General features: G+C 38.0%; 1 protein-coding gene across 1 annotated transcript; it reads right to left on the reverse strand.

Moving 5' to 3' along the window:
• Positions 1-1915: 1915 nt before the first annotated feature.
• MCUR1 (mitochondrial calcium uniporter regulator 1) lies at positions 1916-19743 on the reverse strand. Its single transcript, XM_040546386.1, has 9 exons — positions 19541-19743; positions 19147-19260; positions 17684-17787; positions 15028-15129; positions 13095-13136; positions 10791-10862; positions 7304-7357; positions 6072-6186; positions 1916-4826 (listed from the first exon to the last, which is right to left on the reverse strand). Exons 1-9 carry the CDS (start codon positions 19635-19637, stop codon positions 4771-4773), a joined length of 756 nt encoding a protein of 251 aa, XP_040402320.1. The 5' UTR covers positions 19638-19743; the 3' UTR covers positions 1916-4770.
• Between the last annotated feature and the right edge of the window lie 316 nt (positions 19744-20059).

Genomic DNA, 20059 nt, shown 5'->3' on the forward strand with positions numbered 1-20059 from the left:
TGTGGTAGGTAGTCTTTAAAAGGACCTTCTGAAGCAGCCTTTGTACTTACTTGTTTTTTGCATCAATAGAACTTCATAAATATATGCTTGGTACACGTTTGCCATAATAAAACAGATCCTGGGTAAAGACACAAGAATGGTAGTGATGCAAATTAATCTGGACAAAATCACAATCAAAAGTGGCATATTTAAGAGTTTCCTATTCATGAGGTAACCTGCATTGCAGACAGTCCTACATGAGGACTACATGATTTCTAACAATGGAGAAGGACCGGAGCGTGCTGGAGATTAAGATACAAACCACGAGCTCTACTTTTCACACTGAGAAACCTGTCCTGCCTCCCTTCCCACACCCTGCCAAGATAACTATTACTCACACTATTGGTTCTGAGACAAACTCTGGAGCCCTGTACACAAGCTTGTTTTGATCAAATTCAATTGCCTGCTGTTAAGTATGCTGTTATTATATTCATGTACCATGCAGTTCTGTTTAAAGTTATCAGAACATGCGCCACTTAACAGTTAAAAAAAATAAGAAATACACCCTCCTTTAATCTCACTACATTTTTACTCAGGCAGCAAGAAGAAACTATTCACAAGGCTTGAATCAAACTGATACAATTCAGACTACAACTGGGTACCCAGTGAACTTCTAAGAGTCTGATAGGGTGCATAATGGAACAGCACAGGGAGGCAGGGCATTTGAAATGTTACAACACATTAACGCTCATAACTACAGGCATAAACATTGGCCCAGGACTGCTATTTGCATCAATACTTCATTACTGATTTCCAGTTTTTGATAGCAGTTTTCTTGGGAGGATACCTAACTGTTATCTTTTCTTGGAATGGACAGAATTCAAAGGAATGCTATGCAAACACTGCTATCTTCCCTCTATGATCTTTATCTAGTGACAAAATTGCACGTTAAGGATTACGGGAAAGTGTTCTGACCTAGAATTTAAGTGTAAAATGAAGCATCAACGCTATTGCTTTAAAACATGTGCAAACAGGGTTAAAAAAAATCGCGTTTTAAGCCAAAGGAAGCTTCCTAACAAAGACACGGCAGGTTCTCCATCTCCAGTAGCATATACATTTGCTTCTGATTAAGGCAAACCCCAATATTCCAGGCACAGTTGATTGCAAATTAACTTCTTATTTATGGGCTGAAGAAATTAATTGCTCAAAAACAATGAACTTTATTCTTAAACAAAAACAAACAATAACAAAAAAAAGACAGACCAAATCTTAAAGGCCCATCGAATCAAGAGACAGCTAGAGGAATAATAATTTCAAGTGCTGTCAAACTAATCAGTAAAGAAATTAACTTCTGCATACAGCTTTTCCCAATACACTAAAACTTTTTTTTTTTTTTAATAATTTTACAGTGTACTTACTCTTTGAAAAGAGGCTTTACGTGGCAGTTTTGTAAAATAGTGGATTGTATTCCACAGTTTTGATGATTTTCAAAATCATAATAAAGATAATCCACTTGATTCCTGGAAACTCGGTGGAAGATGCAAAAGCAAGTTTTGCTCATGCCTTCCAAATAGCAGTTTAAAGGAACGAGTCACAGGAATTTAGCTAACTGCAGGAAACAGAACACAACAAAAGCAAGGAAACAGTTTTCATGTGCCAGGTCTATAGATGGCAGCAAGGGTATGAAGAAAAAAGAAAAGCCATTTCTCACTGAAGTAGTATGTTTAAGTCAAAATACATAGGAGGCAGGTAAAAGTATGCTTTCTTCGAAGTCAATGGGAGTTGTAAATAAGTGCAAGGAGGTAGGATTTCACAGTTAGGACGAGTTCAGTTAAGTGTATATTCACTACCAGAATAAGGCTTGTAACAGAAGTATTGGAATTAGTATGCAAAACACTTGTGTGTAGAAAAAAAAAAACAAAGCAGACTTCATACCTACATTAAAAATAAGTCTGTATTTGTCAGCTCACGTTTTTATTAATAACTCTTCAATATTCTGGGAAATGAATGATGCAACCAGCACCTCCAATAGAGAAAGGGCTAAACAGCATGTGATTTAACAGTAATAACTGTCAGTAACGGTTTAGTGAAAGTAAACACTTCAGTTAATACCAGTATATTGGAGATGGCTCCCTCACAGGTTTTTACTGAAAACAAGAGGTAAAGCAAGACAGACAAGCAGTTAAATTCCATATATTCTCACTAACATATTACAAATAATACAGTTTTGTAAAACCTCTGTATCTCTTTGTTCTACAAACACAAGGAACCTTTAGGATCAACTTCAGGTTTTTAAACAGTAGTTTTCACATTTTTTGAAAATCTTTGAAAATCAAAATCTGAAATCAGAGAACCAAAAATATTTCTGTACATCTAATTGCTTATGATACTAAACATTACACAGCACGATGCAGAAAAAGTCTTACAGGAAAAAAATTGGGAAGAGTACCAACTTAGGTCTCCTAGTTATTAAATCAGTGATCATTTGACACTCACTGTTGCTTTCCAAGAGATATTTAGCAGTACCCTGATGTATTTGCTTCCCACCTGTATATAAAGGTTTTTGTTGTTGCTGTTGTTTTTTTGTTTGTTTTTTGTTTAAGTTTAAACACTTCTTTGAAAGGAAATCCATCCATGCATTTCCAAGTGTAACTTCTACCTCTTAGGAACTCCAATAAATGTGATTCATGTGTTAGAACAATTGCTAAATTTTTTAAAATCAGAGGAAGAAGTCAGATTTTCCATCTATACATATAACAGTAGCAAACTTTTACATCACTTAGCCTTTATAGGCTAGGAAATAATTATTTTCTAATTTATTTTTTTTTTCTGAACAACATATATGTCATCGCTTGTTCGAAGCACTCACCAAAAAGTGCTATTTTTCTGACTTTGCTAATTAAGAATTACTTAAGCGACTATTTATCAGATGCTCAGGCATACAGGTAAAGATATACTGATTACACAGACACTATTCTGTGAAGACAGGAATCAAGATATTCCTAAATTTAAGTTATAGCTTCTCTATTTGAAGAACGTGCCAAGTCCTACACAAAAAAAAATATTGTTCTGTTCTTTTCTTTTTAAAAAAAAGAAAGAAAAAACAAAAAAGTGAAGATCTGGAATATAGACTAATTCAATTTAGAGAGGCAGTTAAGTTAGCACAAGGAAAACTATTGTTGTGAAATAACCATCTATACTGCCTCTTCTTTCCTTTCCAGTGTTATAGTGGCTGTTGACTTTGCTAATTCTTACCTTTAAAAGTCTCACTAACAGTGAATTACCTTAAAAAAAAAGATTACAAATTCATTTAAGAAGTTGCATTAATGAAAACTCAGCTTAACTCTACGAAATATCCAAAATTCTTTATTTCAGGCCAGTATAGTATTGTTACAGGCATCCATCTCTTCCTCCGTGCTTACATACAATCAAATTTGGCACTCCCAGCCACCAAGAATGTTAAATGGTTACTTAAATGGTTACTACAGTACAGGCACAAAGTAGTCAAACAGCTTTACTTTCAAAAAGCAAAGCCATGATGTGCTCTAACAGCATTTGTTACTAGTGTATGTTGTTCTCCTCTCCTAAGAGGCAAGATTAGGAAATTTCTCTTAATGGAAGGAGCACAGATGACAGCCCTGTTAATAAACCTGTTGTTTCATCAATAGAGGAATGATGTATGTATCTGGATACACTGGACACTTTCCTTCATAGCTTTCAGTTGCATTTACTAGTACACATGGGCTTGCGCAGAATGGGATTAAATATCCTTTCAGTCTTCATTACTGCTTTCATCATTATAATCACTACCAAAGTTCCACATTGGAAGAACCACGATTTTTTTTCCTGAAATAAAACAAGAAAAGCAAACAAACAAAAACCAGAGTATTGCAGTTCCCTCACATTTGACAGTGCTTCATAACCACCAGCTAAAAATCTTTTCCCTGTCTAGAAGCATCAATGCCTTTCCATAAAGGAAGCAGCACCAGAGACAATTTGTATCATTTAACCATAAAAATAACACTAGTGTATTTTACTGCATTACAAACTTCCAATTACAGTGGTTAACAGCATATGGAATGAGTATCAGATTTTTAATATGTACCAAAGGCAAGTTAGTAAAAACAAGTAAACAAACAAACAAACCACTCTACAAATATATTACAAACAAAACTAGCAGCAAACACTGCTATTGTGAAAGATGATTGATTGAATGGTCATCTGAAAAACAAGCTGGTGACTGTATTATTATAAAAATTGCAAGACAAATATTTGATCATAACAACTGTGCGAACAAGAAAGAAGTAAGCGTGATTCAGCGAACACAAATTCTACTTACAAACAGTGTCTCCGAGCCACAAAATGTAGTTTCAGTTTTATGTTAATAATCACAGTTCCAGTCCGATACATGCAGTTGACTCTGGTAAGCGTGTCTAAATAGATAATGGGGACGTAACTCCTGTAGATTCTTCTCTACAGCATGCAGCCCTATACGACTGGTACGAATGCCCGTCTTTATGTGGCACTTTAACAGCAAGGTGTACTGCAGTGAGAGTGAAGGGAAACAGCAGAAGTGCTTACACCATGCTTTGATCAGAGGTATCTTTCAAAATATGCACAACATATGTACAATTTGTTCCTAGGCACGTCTTTGGTTACATTCTCAATATAGTCTGCTTCACAGAAAAATACATAAAACATTCAAGACTTGGTTGAAGTCCAGGCAAAGATGAAAATTCTTTGTTTTTCAGAAAGCAAGACAGTAGAAAGTCCCTTTAAATTGATGTTTTATTATATCCATAAACGATAAAATCCCAGTGCTACTGTAAGGCATGTAAATACTGAACCTGAAAGAAAATAAAAGCAGGAAAGAAAACAGAGACAATGAATCATTAGCTCTTAGAACACTTCTTCAGAAACTAAATACACATCTGGCTACAACATTAAAGGTGCAATCACTAGTCCTTCCCCATGTCAGAAAATAAGGTTCTTAATTTACAAAACACAAGCAATTTCAAGGCAGAGGGGCACAAAAATGACAAAGAAGGAAGAAAAAAAAGGATGCAGGAAAAATGGGCTGGAAGACTCAAAGATTGGAAAAACACCTTAGTTGCTGACCTTTCAGAAAAAAAAAGATTAATTTGGCAAGTTACAGTTGTAAAATGAACTGAATAACAGGATTATTAAATCACAGTCAAGTATTCACACAAATAAATGCAAACTACTTTAACGAGGCTTATCGATTTGTATTTTTAAATTTCTATTGAATGAAATCAATTTTTGGTTTCTAGAAATACACAAAAGATTTTTGCCATTGTCTGCAAACAGTAGCACTTGAAGTAAATTTGTGTTTTATGTATTTAGTTTTACTTCCATGTGGAATTCAATACTTTTTTGAGTAGGAATAGTGGGGAAAAGAACTTCCTCTCATTTTAATAAATTGCCTTTTATTTTACAGTAATGGTTCACTGTAAAAGGATATCCCTGAAGTACAGTACTATGAATAGACATGATTGTCCTTACGATAAAACCTATTGTGAAAGAATAATCAAGAAGTCTAAATCAGAAGAATAACTTCTACTGTTAACTTGTTCATTTAATAGCACTGCATACTCAGCTGAGAAATGTCAAATATTGAATTTACCTAGAGCAATAACATATTTTTTCTAACATACATGCCTGAAAATGAGCATTTAAGAAATGTGATAATGAACAGTCAAAAAGCCAGAACTGTTCCGTTTTGTAGACAGAGCTACAACAAAGAAGCCCTAGAAACATATGCAGCAGGCTGCTTTTATAAATTAAGTCAGGCATAGATAAACTTTTTGACCCTTATTGACAGCCAGTCTTTTAGATTTCTCACACACATTATTACAGTATAAAGAAGGGGAAAAGCACATAGCCACAGCCCGTGCAAAATGAAGCTGCAAATTACAGAAAACTTTCTCCGGGTTAAGCACACAAATAATCTTGCTGATATCAACTGTGACCACTTCAAGTATTTTATTAAATTAGGGCCTTCATGAATACAGTCAATTGATAGCTTGCAAAAACGCTGTTAGGCTTAATAGTTTCAACATCAGATTCCTTACCTGCCAAGTACTTAATATTATCAAGTTTGTGTGATTCAAGCATTGTTTTTAGATCTGCAACTTCCGTGTCTATTTTTCTGTCTGTTTGGGTCAGAGCTCGATCTTGTTGTGCATGCTGGAAAACAAAGCAACAAACTTAAACAATTTGATCAGTTCTGAGTTAATTTAGAAATGCAACCCATTCCTTTAAGTTGCATTTCTGACTTCTCCTTAAATGTATGTTAATGAAATAATTTACATTCAAAGCAAACAAGTTCCTTCATGACTTACTAAATCCAAGAAATTGAGTAATTTGGTGAACTTGGTAAACTTACGGGACTACATACTTCTTTACATGTAATCTAGAAAGGAGCAGAACTGGATGCCTTCTTCTCTCGATCTAGCAGCATAATCACTAACTTTAATCTGTCACTTGGCCCACAAGATGTTCAAGTCACTGCTCAATTATAATAGCTATTGAGATGTCTAAGAGCCTCTTGTGACAGAAACATACTGGAGCATGAAAATTTATGGATCATTAGAAACACTAAGAATTGGTCTTCTGATGTAAAAAGCACGTCTTCATCTTCCAATGAATTCTACCACTAAAACAGCGATAGACAGACTTCAGAATCTGATTACGACAGAAGACCAAACTTCTGTGAAAAAAAACGGGATGGAGTTATTACTCAGAAAAGACTCAAAGACAAGACTTGTAAACTCAGATCAACAGCTGCCGTGGTGCTGATATTTTCAAGTCAGCACTACTGAAACATTTCAATCAGTTAATGATTTCTTAATGATTTACTGCCAGACTTCCTCCTATGGCTAATTCCCTATAGTACAGAATAAAACAAAATGAAGACGAAGAGCTTAGTAAGAGCCTCCCCCTAAAATGAAGCCAAATCAATCTAGCAGTGTGTCGCACTGAACATGGAAAAAATCATTGATTTCAGAAGAACTAATGTAAAATTCTGTCTAGAGAAAATACTACGTGCACGAAGTTTCAAAACAAAGTGACCACTGAACAGTTATATAGACACAGAGGAAATCTAATAATATATATGAAAGCCTTTTTATTCTGTAGACACTTCAGTCAGCTGTACTAATATGAAAACGCATGGGGAAATAATAAATCTCAATGACATTTTGTACATGAAAGTGTCTAAGCACACGAGCAACTTCGCAAAGAATACCTGCGCTATAACATGAGTATAAAAGCTTTGTTATATGATTAGCTACCAAGTCCTTACCAATTCCACTATTTCTGTCCTCATTTCAAGTAGTTTTCTTTCATTGAGTGAATACTGGAAAGGGGAAAAAAGAAAAAAAAGTAAACATATTATTGTCTTTAAACCTTTTCCCCATATTTAAATGTATATTTCTTTGTTTCCAAGTTCTGTAAAAAAAAAAATGGATCTGAAAAGAATGTTGTCTGGCAACACTTGAGAAAGAGTATTGTAGGATGACTGCTGTCCTTTAGAAAGCAGAATTCAGCCAGGTTTTCAACCACTCTTCTGAATTGCAAAGTGGAGCAAGTCTAAGACTATCATCATCTGCAACATGATATACATTAATAATGGCAGAAAAGTTAGCAAATTTACATTCTGACAAAAACCTATGACTCTGAAGAGTAACTCTGGAACAGTTAACTAACCCACCGAGCACAGAAACACCAAGAAGTTACAAGTCATCCGCTTTCTTCAGCGAGGGGAGTATAGTTTTTAAATGATTATAGCAAACTCAGCTATCTAAGATGTTTCACCAGCATTATGGGTGTTCACCATTTGAAACGGTCAGAACAATATATAAGGAACAACATTAAAAATGCTGTATTTGGTAAATACAGATCTCTTATCTCATGTTAAGCCATTTGTTTGCGGAACATCAGAAGCTGTGGCTTATTGTAAGCTATGGTTCTTGGATTCAAGAAAAGGTAAAACCAGATTAAAGAAGCTACCTTTAAGACAGGGTACCTTTCTGACTCATGAACAGGCATGATTTGACATCCGTAATGGTTCCTATCCACTACTGGAGCAATTTAATTATTCATAGGACAGCTGCTAAAACACCAGTCTACAGTGCAGAGCATTAAGGTCATCGGGCTCCATCTCAGAATGCTCAGTTACACAGCAATAACCTCATCTGTTGACATTCCCACGTGGAAAGTCACTTTATTTTTCCTCCAGTCTGGAAGCTTATTCCACTTTAATATTAAGTCATATTAATCTATGTAAATGCCTCCGCATTGAAAAAACCTCTCCTTAAATATCTAGAGCAATATTTGGACTTTTGACTGATCTAAAGATCAAGAAATAGCACAAGGCTACAAATGTGGGAAAGGAGAGAGGAATAATAGCATATCTACAATTCACAAAACATTTTTGCTAAATTCTACAAATTGAAGACAAGGACAAGAAAAAAAACCAAATGTATATTTATGTAAAATGTCTAGAAGTGGTAAGATGGCAAAACTTATAAAAGAATGATTTAAAATCAGGTTTGAAATAAAATTTCACATAAGAACAATGCCTCATTAATAAACTGATCACCACTATCAAAAATAGTAGTATGTTTAAAATAAACGGTGTAATGTATTGAAATAATTTCTGTTTAAATAGATGTTGTTGGCCAAATAGACTTCTTTTTTAGAATAATTTATATTCTGCAAACTTCCTTCTTGATGTCCATATTTGTTCAAGTTTGCCTTGGGGCTAGAGCTCCCTAGGTCAAGCACAAGGATTTCAAATTTCACTTTAAGAAAGTGAAATACACCCTTTTCCTACGAAGGATCAACACAAATCTGTAATAACACAAGTACAGAAAGAGGAAAGGCAAGGTTAACCCCACCCTGAAATTAAACAGGGAGATTTCCCCTTAAGTCCACATGTTTTTCCACAATGCAGAGAAAATTCAGTTTTGTCAGATGCATCTTGATATTTTAAACAGCGAGCTTAGAGGCACTGCGATGCATGAACAATATGAATATAAATAGAAATCTGTACTGTACTTCAAGTTTCTAAATTGCATCTATATCATTGCAGATATAAATCAGGGCACAAGCAGATGTGCATTAAGCAACAAAGAATTCACTAGGAAATGTAAAGTGGAACTAACTTATTCAGATAAAGCATTTGGAGTTCAAAACATTAAAAATGGCTGACATCAGTGTTGACAAATTAAGATGTTCTCCTTCGGCATTTAGTCCAAGCAGAACTGAAGCATAAGAACTTTTTACTTGAAGTACATAAAGTTAAGTCCATTTAAACTTAGGACGTTTCTCTTCTGAATAATATTTCTGTAAGAATGCATAGTAAGCTTCAATAACCTGAGTCTTATTCTCGCAAAGACAGACATTCAGTCATAAGTCACGTTAGCATCCAAATAAATATTATAATGATGTTTTACTACAGAAAATATTGGATTATGTTCTTCTCCCCAGCTCAGCATATATGCTGCAACCTGCTCCGTATCTGTCTGCATTTTTCCTTTTCTGTTCATGCATGACAAAGCTGGCAATTAAAGTAGGGGAGTGCTGGGAGGAAAAGAGTAGTTTTGACAGAAACTATGAAACTGCAGTTGCATGACAGACTAAGTTAATCAACTTTCTTTAAAGAAAATTCACAGCTGCAACGCTTGCTTTTCCTGGGAGGCAGTTAAAATGATGTAGTCTTATAAGCAACAAAGTCCAGATTTCAGGGTTCTACATAAATATACAAGGAAATGTTAGCACCTAATTCATCACCTGTGAAATGTGTTTAAATGGGTTTTTTGAAGCCCAAAATATTGCAAAGCTTTGGATCCACACAGTTAATACGTTTCATATGAAGTTGTTTAAAAAAAAAAAAAAACCAACCAACCACCAGCATAAAGTAGTAATCTTTAAAAGTGGGCTTTATCTGCTCAAATTATATTTTATTCAAGCATATACCAGGGGATAACAGGCTGTTAGTCATTATACTCAATCACCGACTCAACTGTTACCTGAACTAATCACTGTGAATTACTTCAAGGGGCACACGCAAAAGTTAGATGACTTCTACTTTAACAGTTCTTATTGCCTAGACTGCAGATATTACTTCATTATGCACTTGCGATAATAGGACTGAATAAGAAATAAAATTTGTAGTGAAGTGCCAATGAAAAATCTTTCAATTCAGATGATGTGATTTGAAATCCTAAAAGCTATTCAAGAGATCTACAGGAATAGATTTCTATTTAGAGTGCTATATATAGTGCAAAAACTTATCTTCTAGTTTTTCATCTAAGTTACTCAAATTAAAGAGGATGTAAATTCAGCTCTACCATATATTTCAAAGTTTAAAACAACCCAAATCTTTAAAACAACCCTAATCAGTATCAGTTACAATAAAAATCAATCCCAACTATTTTCACAACAGGTAATGCCTGACAAACTAGCCACACTAAATTCTCTAGCTATAGGGAAATAATACATCTTCAGTGATGACAAGTTTAATGAAATGTGGATGCTTAATTCAGTGTGAAAACAGAGCTATACTAACAACATGAAAAATCTTCAGGTGGCTAGTCAGCATATTTAAATGCAAAAATCTATAGTAATAATATAGATTTTTATAGATATTACTATCTATAGTAATAACATAGATATAAAATCTAAAACGAACAATACCACAGATTAATATGAAAATTATACTCCTACCCAAATTAGGAGATTGTTCAATGTTCGGATGTTTCTAGAAGAATGCAAACAAAACTTACCAATTCTTTTACTCTGCTCTTTTCCAGGTTTAGATTCAACTTGTTATCTGCACGCACTTTGGTAATTTCATCCTAATGGGAAAAAAATGATGAAGTAGTGAGCATGAATTTCTATTTATTCATGAGCAAAAGAAGTTAGGAAAATATATTGTGCTTTCTTTAATTAGAGAGCAGATTGATTCCCAAAACACAGTGTGCATCTTTTTCCAAAGTACAAATGTTCCAACCTTTCCCCATGGAAATACTCATGTTCTGTAGTATGAATTCATTCTCACTGGAATGAGTCAAAAACTAAACTGCTTTTACACCAGAACACTGAGAACAGCAGCTGATTGAGAGCACATCCTTCTACAAGTGCTGTTTGGAATGTGTCATATCCCATGACTCACTGATTTCAGAAATCCATGCCTAGGTACACTTGTAAGATGGACTTCTGTGAAGGAATCTTGATGTTCAAGATAATGTTAAAAGCAGTTTCCAACTTTGCAATTTTAAAGAAAATCTGTTTCTAAAGACTACACCTAGGGCTTTAAGAAAAAAAGCTACAGGTATCTTAGAACTCAGAAAATGTTTATTATATTTTAAATTTCTAACTTTTTAAACTACCACTAAATATTGTACTTCACTTCATAGATAGCTCCAAGTGATTCCTATTTCTTGCAGCGTCAGCTGCCATTTTAATGCAACCTCCCAGCAGGAATTCCAGCCCGTTGACAGTTTGTCATGAGGCAAACCGCTGATCTAATGAATGTGTGGGAGAAGCAAGAGTCTGATGATGCTCTGGGATATTCTACAGTTTAAAAACAAGCAACCATCTCTCAAGTAGACCAATGTCAGCTAGTCAAGACTTCATTAAGTCAGTATGAACAATAACTACACTCAGTTTCTATGCTAGAATTTTTGAACTTTAACTGTGTTGTCATTAGATATCATTACAGTATGTGTTACAATGTAATGAAATTGAAAAGTTTGAATATATTTTTCCTTAATCTTTTACTACATTGTGTCATTCTGTCTTTCAGATGAAAAAGTAGGAGCAAATGTAATTATTGCAAGGGCAAATCATCTTACATTTACAGGTAAAAGTTAAATTTAAGATATCTCGCTCTAAAAAAAGATGACTCAGATCCTCCATATTCTACCAGTGAATATAACAACTCATTTCATTTTTTTACTTGCACAGAGATAAGTTACAAGTCAAAAATCAGGTGCCGACCATTTTAAAAAATGGTATACTGAAAGCCTGGATGCATTAAGCATTTCACAGCATTATATAAAACATGTGAGACTAGCCCTGACAAATTTATTCTCCTTTTGGAGTTAACATAGCAGAGAAGAATTGAAGATAATAAGGAAGAAATGACAAGGAGGGCACTACGCTGAACTTGATCGCATTGTCAGCTAACTTGACAAGGCAATATTCTGACAGTTTCACTGGCAAATCCTATGGTAGGAAAGGTGCTCCATCCTCCAAGGTAAGAAGGCCATCACAAGAAGAAACAGCACTTCTGAAGTAAGAGGACCATATTCCCTATGAACAGTTAAAAGTTACCCAGTTTCCAATCTTGGTGCTTCTTGCAAGAATCTTTTCTTTCTGTGTAAAAGGTGCTTAAAACTACACACTCATCTAAGTTACAGGTTTTGAGACAGTCTTGATTTTGGTGGTAGAAAGCTATTTGGGATGTTACCCAGGAGAGGCAAACACAGAACAGAAACACAGCATTGATCTTTAAACCTAGTAATTATCTACAGGTTCTTATTCTTAAGTTTCCTCCAAAGAGTCTGTTTTCTTGCTAAGGTCATTTGTTCCCAAACAAATGGGACCAAACACAATAGTCCCAAACTTAGTGGCTTGAAATAGTTTTTAGATGGCTTCTTTAAGTTCTGAATAGCTAACAGATAAATCTTCAGGAAAAGAGAAATACTACAACCAATTAGTGAGTGCTGTAATTTTGAAAATGTGTTGCATTTTGAATCTGATAAGCAATCCTAAATACAGAACATCATTCAGCCTTAATCATGACATGGCAGCTACCTACTTTCTGAGTCTGAGTTAAGGAAAAAGTCTTCAGGTAATTTTTAGTTCACCACTCAGTGATGAATTGCTTACAGTTGTCACCATTAATTACGTCTGCATGAAATTGACTTTAATGCAGCTCATAGCGTACCTCAATTGCAGTTTCAGTATCCTATATATCATAGCAATCAAGCACAAACTTTAGAATAAAATCCTAAGAGCAACAATTATTTTTAAAGCAAATTAGATAGGTGTTAATTCTTAATTATATTGGTAGAGTATCTTACCATGACTTGCTTCTTTATCTGCTGGAGTTCAAGCTTTATTTTCTGGGAGAGCAGAAAAATGTATTTTTTATTATTGTATACAAACCACCACAATCTAGAAATACTAACAATGTGCACCATAAGTAGCAGAAACTATAATCCATCATGTGAAAAGGAAGGCAGAATGAACATGGTTTTATTATCTATATCCTCAGTATGTGTGTAGATATATCCACATGTACACAGATGCACAGTTACTCAGTACTACACATTTCCAACCAGCAGCACAAGACAGAAGCTAGCAATGCTCCACAGCAGTAAAGGTGGCCAAATGCACAGGAGGTTTTAGTAAGAGTAAACACAGCCAAAGATAAATGATTATTCCCCCATATTTAGCATTTGTGAGTCCGCATCGAGCTGTGTCCAGCTTTAGGCTCTCCCTGGTACAAGACAGATGTTGACATGCTGGAGCAAGATGAGTGGAGAGCCACCAAGATGACGGGAGGCTGGAGCACACAAGGTAGGGGTGGACAGCAGGGAGAGGCAGAGGGGTTTGTTCAGCCTCAAGAAGAGGCAGCTACATGGCAATCATACTGCAGCCATCAACTCTTATGGTCTCTAGAGGTCCCTTCCAACCCAGATTATTCTGTCACTTTCTCTCTTTCAAAAGACCCATGAAATAGGAATAGTTGTAGTGGATTATCTATTTTGTTTTCTTTAATTGTGCACAAACTAGCAACCTGGAAGGATCTACAAGGATCCCTTTAACCTATCTTGTTCTGTGTATATTCAGTTAGCTATATCTATGAATTGATGAAATAACATGTGACCCGACTCTCCTCTTGCCATATGTTCTCACTATACCTTCTTTTGTGGCTAAATATAGTCAAAACATGGCTAAATATAGTCAAAACTAACTTTTGGCTACATATAGTCAAAACATGAGATCATGTTAGAGTTTTAAAAAAACAAATAAAAAAAAAAATCACAGAATCCCAGAAATATTGACCTGGGATTGGACCTCTGGAGACCATCCTGTCTCAAAGCAGGGACAACTAGAGCAGGTTGCTCAAGGGCACGTTCAGTTGGGTTTTGATTATCTCCAGGACAGGGACTTCACAGCCTCCCCAGGTATCCTATTCCAGTGTTCAACCAACCTTACAGTAAAAAAGGTTTTTCTTATGTTCAAATAGAATTTCCTGCATTTCAATCTGGGTCAGTTATCTATTGTTCTGTCACTGGACACCAGTGGAAAGAGCGTCTCCATCTTCACTATACCTTCCTTTCAAGTATTTGTACACAGCGATGAGATCCTACTCTTTCTAAGCTAAACATTCCCAGCTCTTGCAGCCTTTCCCCACAAGATGCTCCAGTCCCTTACTCATCTTTGTGGCCTTTTGTCAGGCTCACTGCAATGTGTCCATGTCTCTCTTGCACTGGGGAGCCCTAAACTGCACCCAGCACTCCAAGCCTGGGTCACCAAGGCTTAGCAGAGGGGAAGGATCACCCCACTTGACCTAGTGACAACAGTCTTAATGCAGACCAGGAGGGCTTCTTTGCCACAGGGGCTCATCATTGGCTCGTGGTCAACTTGGCACCCACCAGGACTCTCAGGGCCTTTTCTGCAAAGCTAATTTTCTGCTGCGTGGGGGTTCCTTCTCAAGGGAAGGTCCCTTCCCTTTGCTGAACTTCCTGAGATTCCTGTCAGCCCATTTCCCCAGACTGTTGTGTTGCCATCTGGAGGGACATCAACAGTCTGGTGGGTCAGCCACTCCTCCCAGCCTTGTACCACCTGCAAACTTGCCAAGGGTGTGCTCTGCCCCTTCACGAGGTCATCAGCGAAGGCGTTTAACTAACCTTATTAGCACCTGAGTCGACCTCTTGGGTACGAAACACTTCTTACATCATTAGAAAAAATAAGCAAGCACTAGAATTCCAAAATACTGATTTTTACCTCATTTTCTGAACGGAGTGCTGAGAATTCACTTTTTTCCAAAATAATCATGTCCTTTTTCACTGCACCAATATGGGACATGACTTGCTGAAGAGCGATCTCCTTTAAAAGAAGGAAGAAAAGCCTCAGAACATACAACCACAATGCTTTTTCTCATATGTGCATACAAATACAATGGGGTATTCTGGTACTCTAAAATTTTTAACCCTGCAACTTTAGAAATTATCTCAGTTTCAGAAGACAAGATAAATTAAGCGAGAGTGACAAAATAAGCGAGTTATACTCAAATGTTAATAACGTTTGAAAAAAAAATCAGCAGTGCTAACATGGAACAAAATAGTTCAATTAATAGCGTAGAAAATAATTTCTTCAAGTATTCAAATTCTTAAGCTAGGAAGGGCATTACGGACAGAGGAGATGTCCATGTGCTAAATGAGGAAAGCTGACTTTCGGGCCAAGACTCCCCAGTGCAACCATACTCTTTTGTAATTGCCCTCCTCTTTTGTAATTCCACCTCCCTCTGCATGAAGGCTCACTCTGCTTCTCTACTCAGCTAAGCAAAATCATGCATTATATTCATATTTTTAAATGCTATTCTCAGTCTTTTATACCAAATTGACAGAAAAAAAAAACAAGCATCCTCCACATCTTTAGAGGATGGAAAGGTCTGTAGACATTGTTCTAGATCCTACATTATCCACATGCAAACAGGGACTCCCTTTTCTTCTCTAAACACCCACCCTCTAAAAAGTAGGGCCTTGCTTTTGATTCTGGACTCACACCATTACGAATCTGACAGTGCACTCCACTTATGTCAGGTAATGCTATTTTTATTTATGGCATTGTATTTCTGAGTGGCATCTGGAGATGTCTAACTAGGCTACCTGACTACAGCACTGGAAAAAAACAATGGGTCAGTATGCTGGATTTATCACAAAAAGAGTACTGCCATAGATGCCTTCTCTCTTATTCCCTGAAGTGCCCAGCTTGCATTCATTCTCTCCCCTCTTGATTGAGCCCAATAAAATAGAGAACAGCTTCTTCCATATTCTGTCTCTTCCTCATCTCTATACATACACACATATTTATTGTGAAGGCTTTTATCTGTCTAGTGTAATGCTTCAGCTTTTACATATCCAACTTTGGGCTAATGGCAACAACTAGATCCGCAGTTTTCCAAACCCTCTTCTAATTCTTCATTCTCTTTTGGCATAAGCCCTTATGCATTCAGACTGTAACAAACTACAGGTTTACCATGTTACCCAGAACTCAGGGCAACACACGCACTTCCTGAGCATGCCATAAAAACTTGCACATTTTAACCTTAATGGCGGAAAGTCACCTGAGGGTCACATCTAGCACATTCTCAGAAAATGTCTGGCATCAGCAGCAACTTCTAATTCAGCATAAAACAAAGGAAAAAACTTCCGCTTTCATTCCAAAAAGTTGGGAATAGGAGGAGGTAGAGACGCAATGACTGCTTATTGTAAAACACAACCGACCATGGGGGAAAGGTTCCCTTGAACATCTTCCTGCACTGAATTTGTTCCACAGTAGATCAGAGAATACAAAGTGCTTTCACATCTGCTTTGCCTGGAATCTAAGAGCTAGAAAAGATGGGCTGAAGACTCCCTAGATGGAAGGTGGTGCAAAATCTACTCCTTAAAGAGACAGTCCAGTGCCGAGGCTCTTACACTACAAAGACAGCAGCTGCAGTTTTCTCATGTTTAAGATGATGACCCAGTCACTATGAAATGAGTTAAGAGTCTATGTTTGGGAAGTGACTTGGGGCTCTGAATCCCAGCTACACAGAGCAGCCTAAGAGGTGGTACTTCAGCTATGCTGCGTGTCAGCATGGTCTGCTTAACTAGCTTACATGTCAGGGAATTCCTGTCAGGTAAAACCACCATTCTCTCGCAAATAAATGCTAACAATTCTGTTCAGGTCTATGCAATTTTCTGGTAGCCAGGAAGGATCTCTGTAGATATTCAGCATAATTTCTATTTCCAAGCAAGTTTTTTTCAATTCCACAAGATGTATACACACTGGGTGGGTTTAGAAGATACCACAAGCAATGTATACAAAGGAAACAGACAGCTTTCAATAGCAGTATCTAAAATAGACTGTTCCTGTATGTTACCAGTATATAAAACTATACCAACCACACACTAAAAAACATCATAAAGAAACAGCTCAATTCTAATACAATATGAATATCATTATGACAGAAAGATAAATCAAAAAAGACCACATAACCGGCTGTTAAATTACAGAGGAAATCTTTACGTTGTTGCTATAAATCTAGACAAGAATATATGTAGTAGCCATAACTATTCAAATCCACGCATTGAGTACCTCCTATGTCTGTGTAAAATCCTCCTCCGTAATTCTATTTCAGGTTACAATAAGGCTGAAAACAAAAAACTACCTGTGGATTGTGCACCAACTCACAGTTCCTGAATTTCGAGGTCCATCACAACACTCTGATGTTTGTGAAATTCAAGACAGAACTCATTAGCCAATACAGACATTTGTTCTTCACTTTTAAACTTTTAAAATACAGTGTCTAACAGTGAGTAATAATAGCAACATGTATTTTATTAGCAGACGTGCTAGATTTCAGTTGACTTTAACCCCACAACTTCTTTGAGCTGACCTGCTGTACTTTGGTCACCATGTCCTTGTATATCATATCCAGGTTGGTGTTCATGATTTTCACTAACGCAGATACGATCACCTCCGACTGCTGAGTAGTGAACCCTGAGCAAGACAAAACGTAGCAACATTCAGATACCAACATTTGGACAGCTTATGAAAATACCACCTTCTAATACTCATAACGAGGTTTAAAAAAAAAAAAAGTCAGCTATAAAAGATAAAAAAGAGCGTACTTCTCTCCATGTAGCACTAGCAAAAGAACATAACCAGGCAGTACACCCAACCTCCTCCACCCCAAAATGACACCTGTGACATTGTATAGGTGCTTCTGTAGTACAGCACCATTATAGCACCATTACAATATCAGCAAGAGAAGTGCTGGAAGTTTTTCTAAAAGTATTATGCAATGTCATCTCACGTGGTTATTTCTATCAACAAGAATCCTGACCTTCAAAAGCAGATACCTACTTTTAGTATACCCTAAGTATACCACTGAAGATATGCAAATCCCAGCAATTCAATGATTTTAGTCCTCTCAGCCTCTGAGTCACCACGAAAAAGCCCTTTAAACTGAGTATGTTGTGAACTATTGTAAAACATAGTCCCTAGAAATACTCTCAACTTTTCTACTTTCAAAACGTAGGAGAAAGTGTCATGAACAAGATTTAATAATTATGGAGAGGGTGATTGTTTCAAATATGTAGCAGGCTAGTGTCAGAAAGCAGAGATGGGGTCTGCAATCAAGTTCCTTTCAGTAGCTGAGCTAATCATTTGCCATCGCCAGAAGGAGACAGCCCTCCTCACTCTATTCTTTCCCCTCCTCCTGCCACTTTGTATGTGTCTTGGTGCTTGCTCACACAACTGCTCTGTGAGCTCATTAAACCAATCTCTCAGAATACGAATCAAGCAAAGAGCTGCATAGTTTCCTGAGAATGAGGATGGAACACATAAAGAGATGCAATCACACGTTAGGGGAAAGGGACCGGGACCTCTCCTTTTCAGGCATGCGAGCTATTAAAAATCAGTTCAGGTGTGCTGATCTTCCCCACCTCAGTAACACCATAATCAAATGGAAATAATCTATTCCATCATGTCTTAGCATAAGAAGAGCTGTATTTCATAGAGTATTCCACACTCCACCCCAAAAGCTGCATTTTTTGGGCAGTCCATTTCCAATCCTATTACAACACATTGTTGTGCATTGCTGCGGTTTAGCGGGGCAGGCAGCTAGACACCACAAGGCTGTTGGGCGTACCAGGAGGGACGGCGGAGACAACTGGAGCGTTATCAACGTGCTTCTAGGCTCTGTATGCTAAAGATGTAGGAACCCAGAAGGCACAAAAGACAACACATAAACCTGAAGCTCTACCACCACAGGTCAAGGGGAAGCAACTAGCCAGGCTCTGTATAAAACCCCTTATAGACGCCACCAGGGTAAGCTGCGTGTTTGGGGCACGTTACCATTCTCTTCCAAGAGGCACACCAGCGCATGAGTGTCGAAGAAGAGCCTTCTGCTCCCCAGCAGGGAGACGCTGCCCTTGCCCTGTGAGGACCCGGGCGCTGAGGTGCTGACACCTGGGGGAGACAAAACACCAAAAAAAAACCACGTTTTTATGAGGAAACGGCCAACCGAGGGGCATCCAACCGGCTCGGGAGCTCCCTAGGAGCATCCTAACGATGCCATGTATTAAGGAACGCACGCCTTTTGATTATCGCGACAGGCTGCGATATGCTTCGACACCAAAACCGAGAGGTGCTCCCCCCCTCCCCGTCCCCTCACCCCCCCCCCCTCAGCCCCTCACCCCCTCCCCTCTCCCCCCGCCCCCCCCCCGGCCGAGGGGCGCGCGGCGCTCACGTGACGCGGCGGCGGCACGGTGCGGGAGGGCGCCGCGAGGCCGCAGCACCAGCAGCGCCCGCCTCCCGCCGCTCACGGCCGCCGGGGCCCGGGCCATGCCGCCCGGTGCCGACCGGAGGCGAGGGGGAGGGAGGAGGGGAAGCCGCCGCTACCGGAAAGCCATGGCTGGGCCCCCCCCCCCCGCCGCCTCCCTTCCGCTACGGCCCGCCGCCCGCTTCCGCATCCGGGGGTTGGCTCTGTGGTTCGCGCCGCGGCGGCGGCGAGGAAAGCGAAGCGGGCGGGCGGCTCCTGCGCCAGTCCGGGGTGATGGGGACGGACAGAGACAGACAGACATAAGGACATCACTTATTTTGTGCGTGTTCTGCTTTTAAAGGAAATGTACTTGGCATTTGCAGAGAGTTGAAATGAGAGGAAGTGTGCTCTGACCACCGTCACTCCCCAGGCAGCACTTCCCTCATAGTGAGTTTATTTTCCCTCTGTACGGACTCACCAAAAGCACGCAGCACCTTTGCTTCCTCT

This window comes from Cygnus olor, chromosome 2 (assembly GCF_009769625.2).
Source record: "Cygnus olor isolate bCygOlo1 chromosome 2, bCygOlo1.pri.v2, whole genome shotgun sequence".
In the NCBI taxonomy this organism is placed as follows: domain Eukaryota; kingdom Metazoa; phylum Chordata; class Aves; order Anseriformes; family Anatidae; genus Cygnus; species Cygnus olor.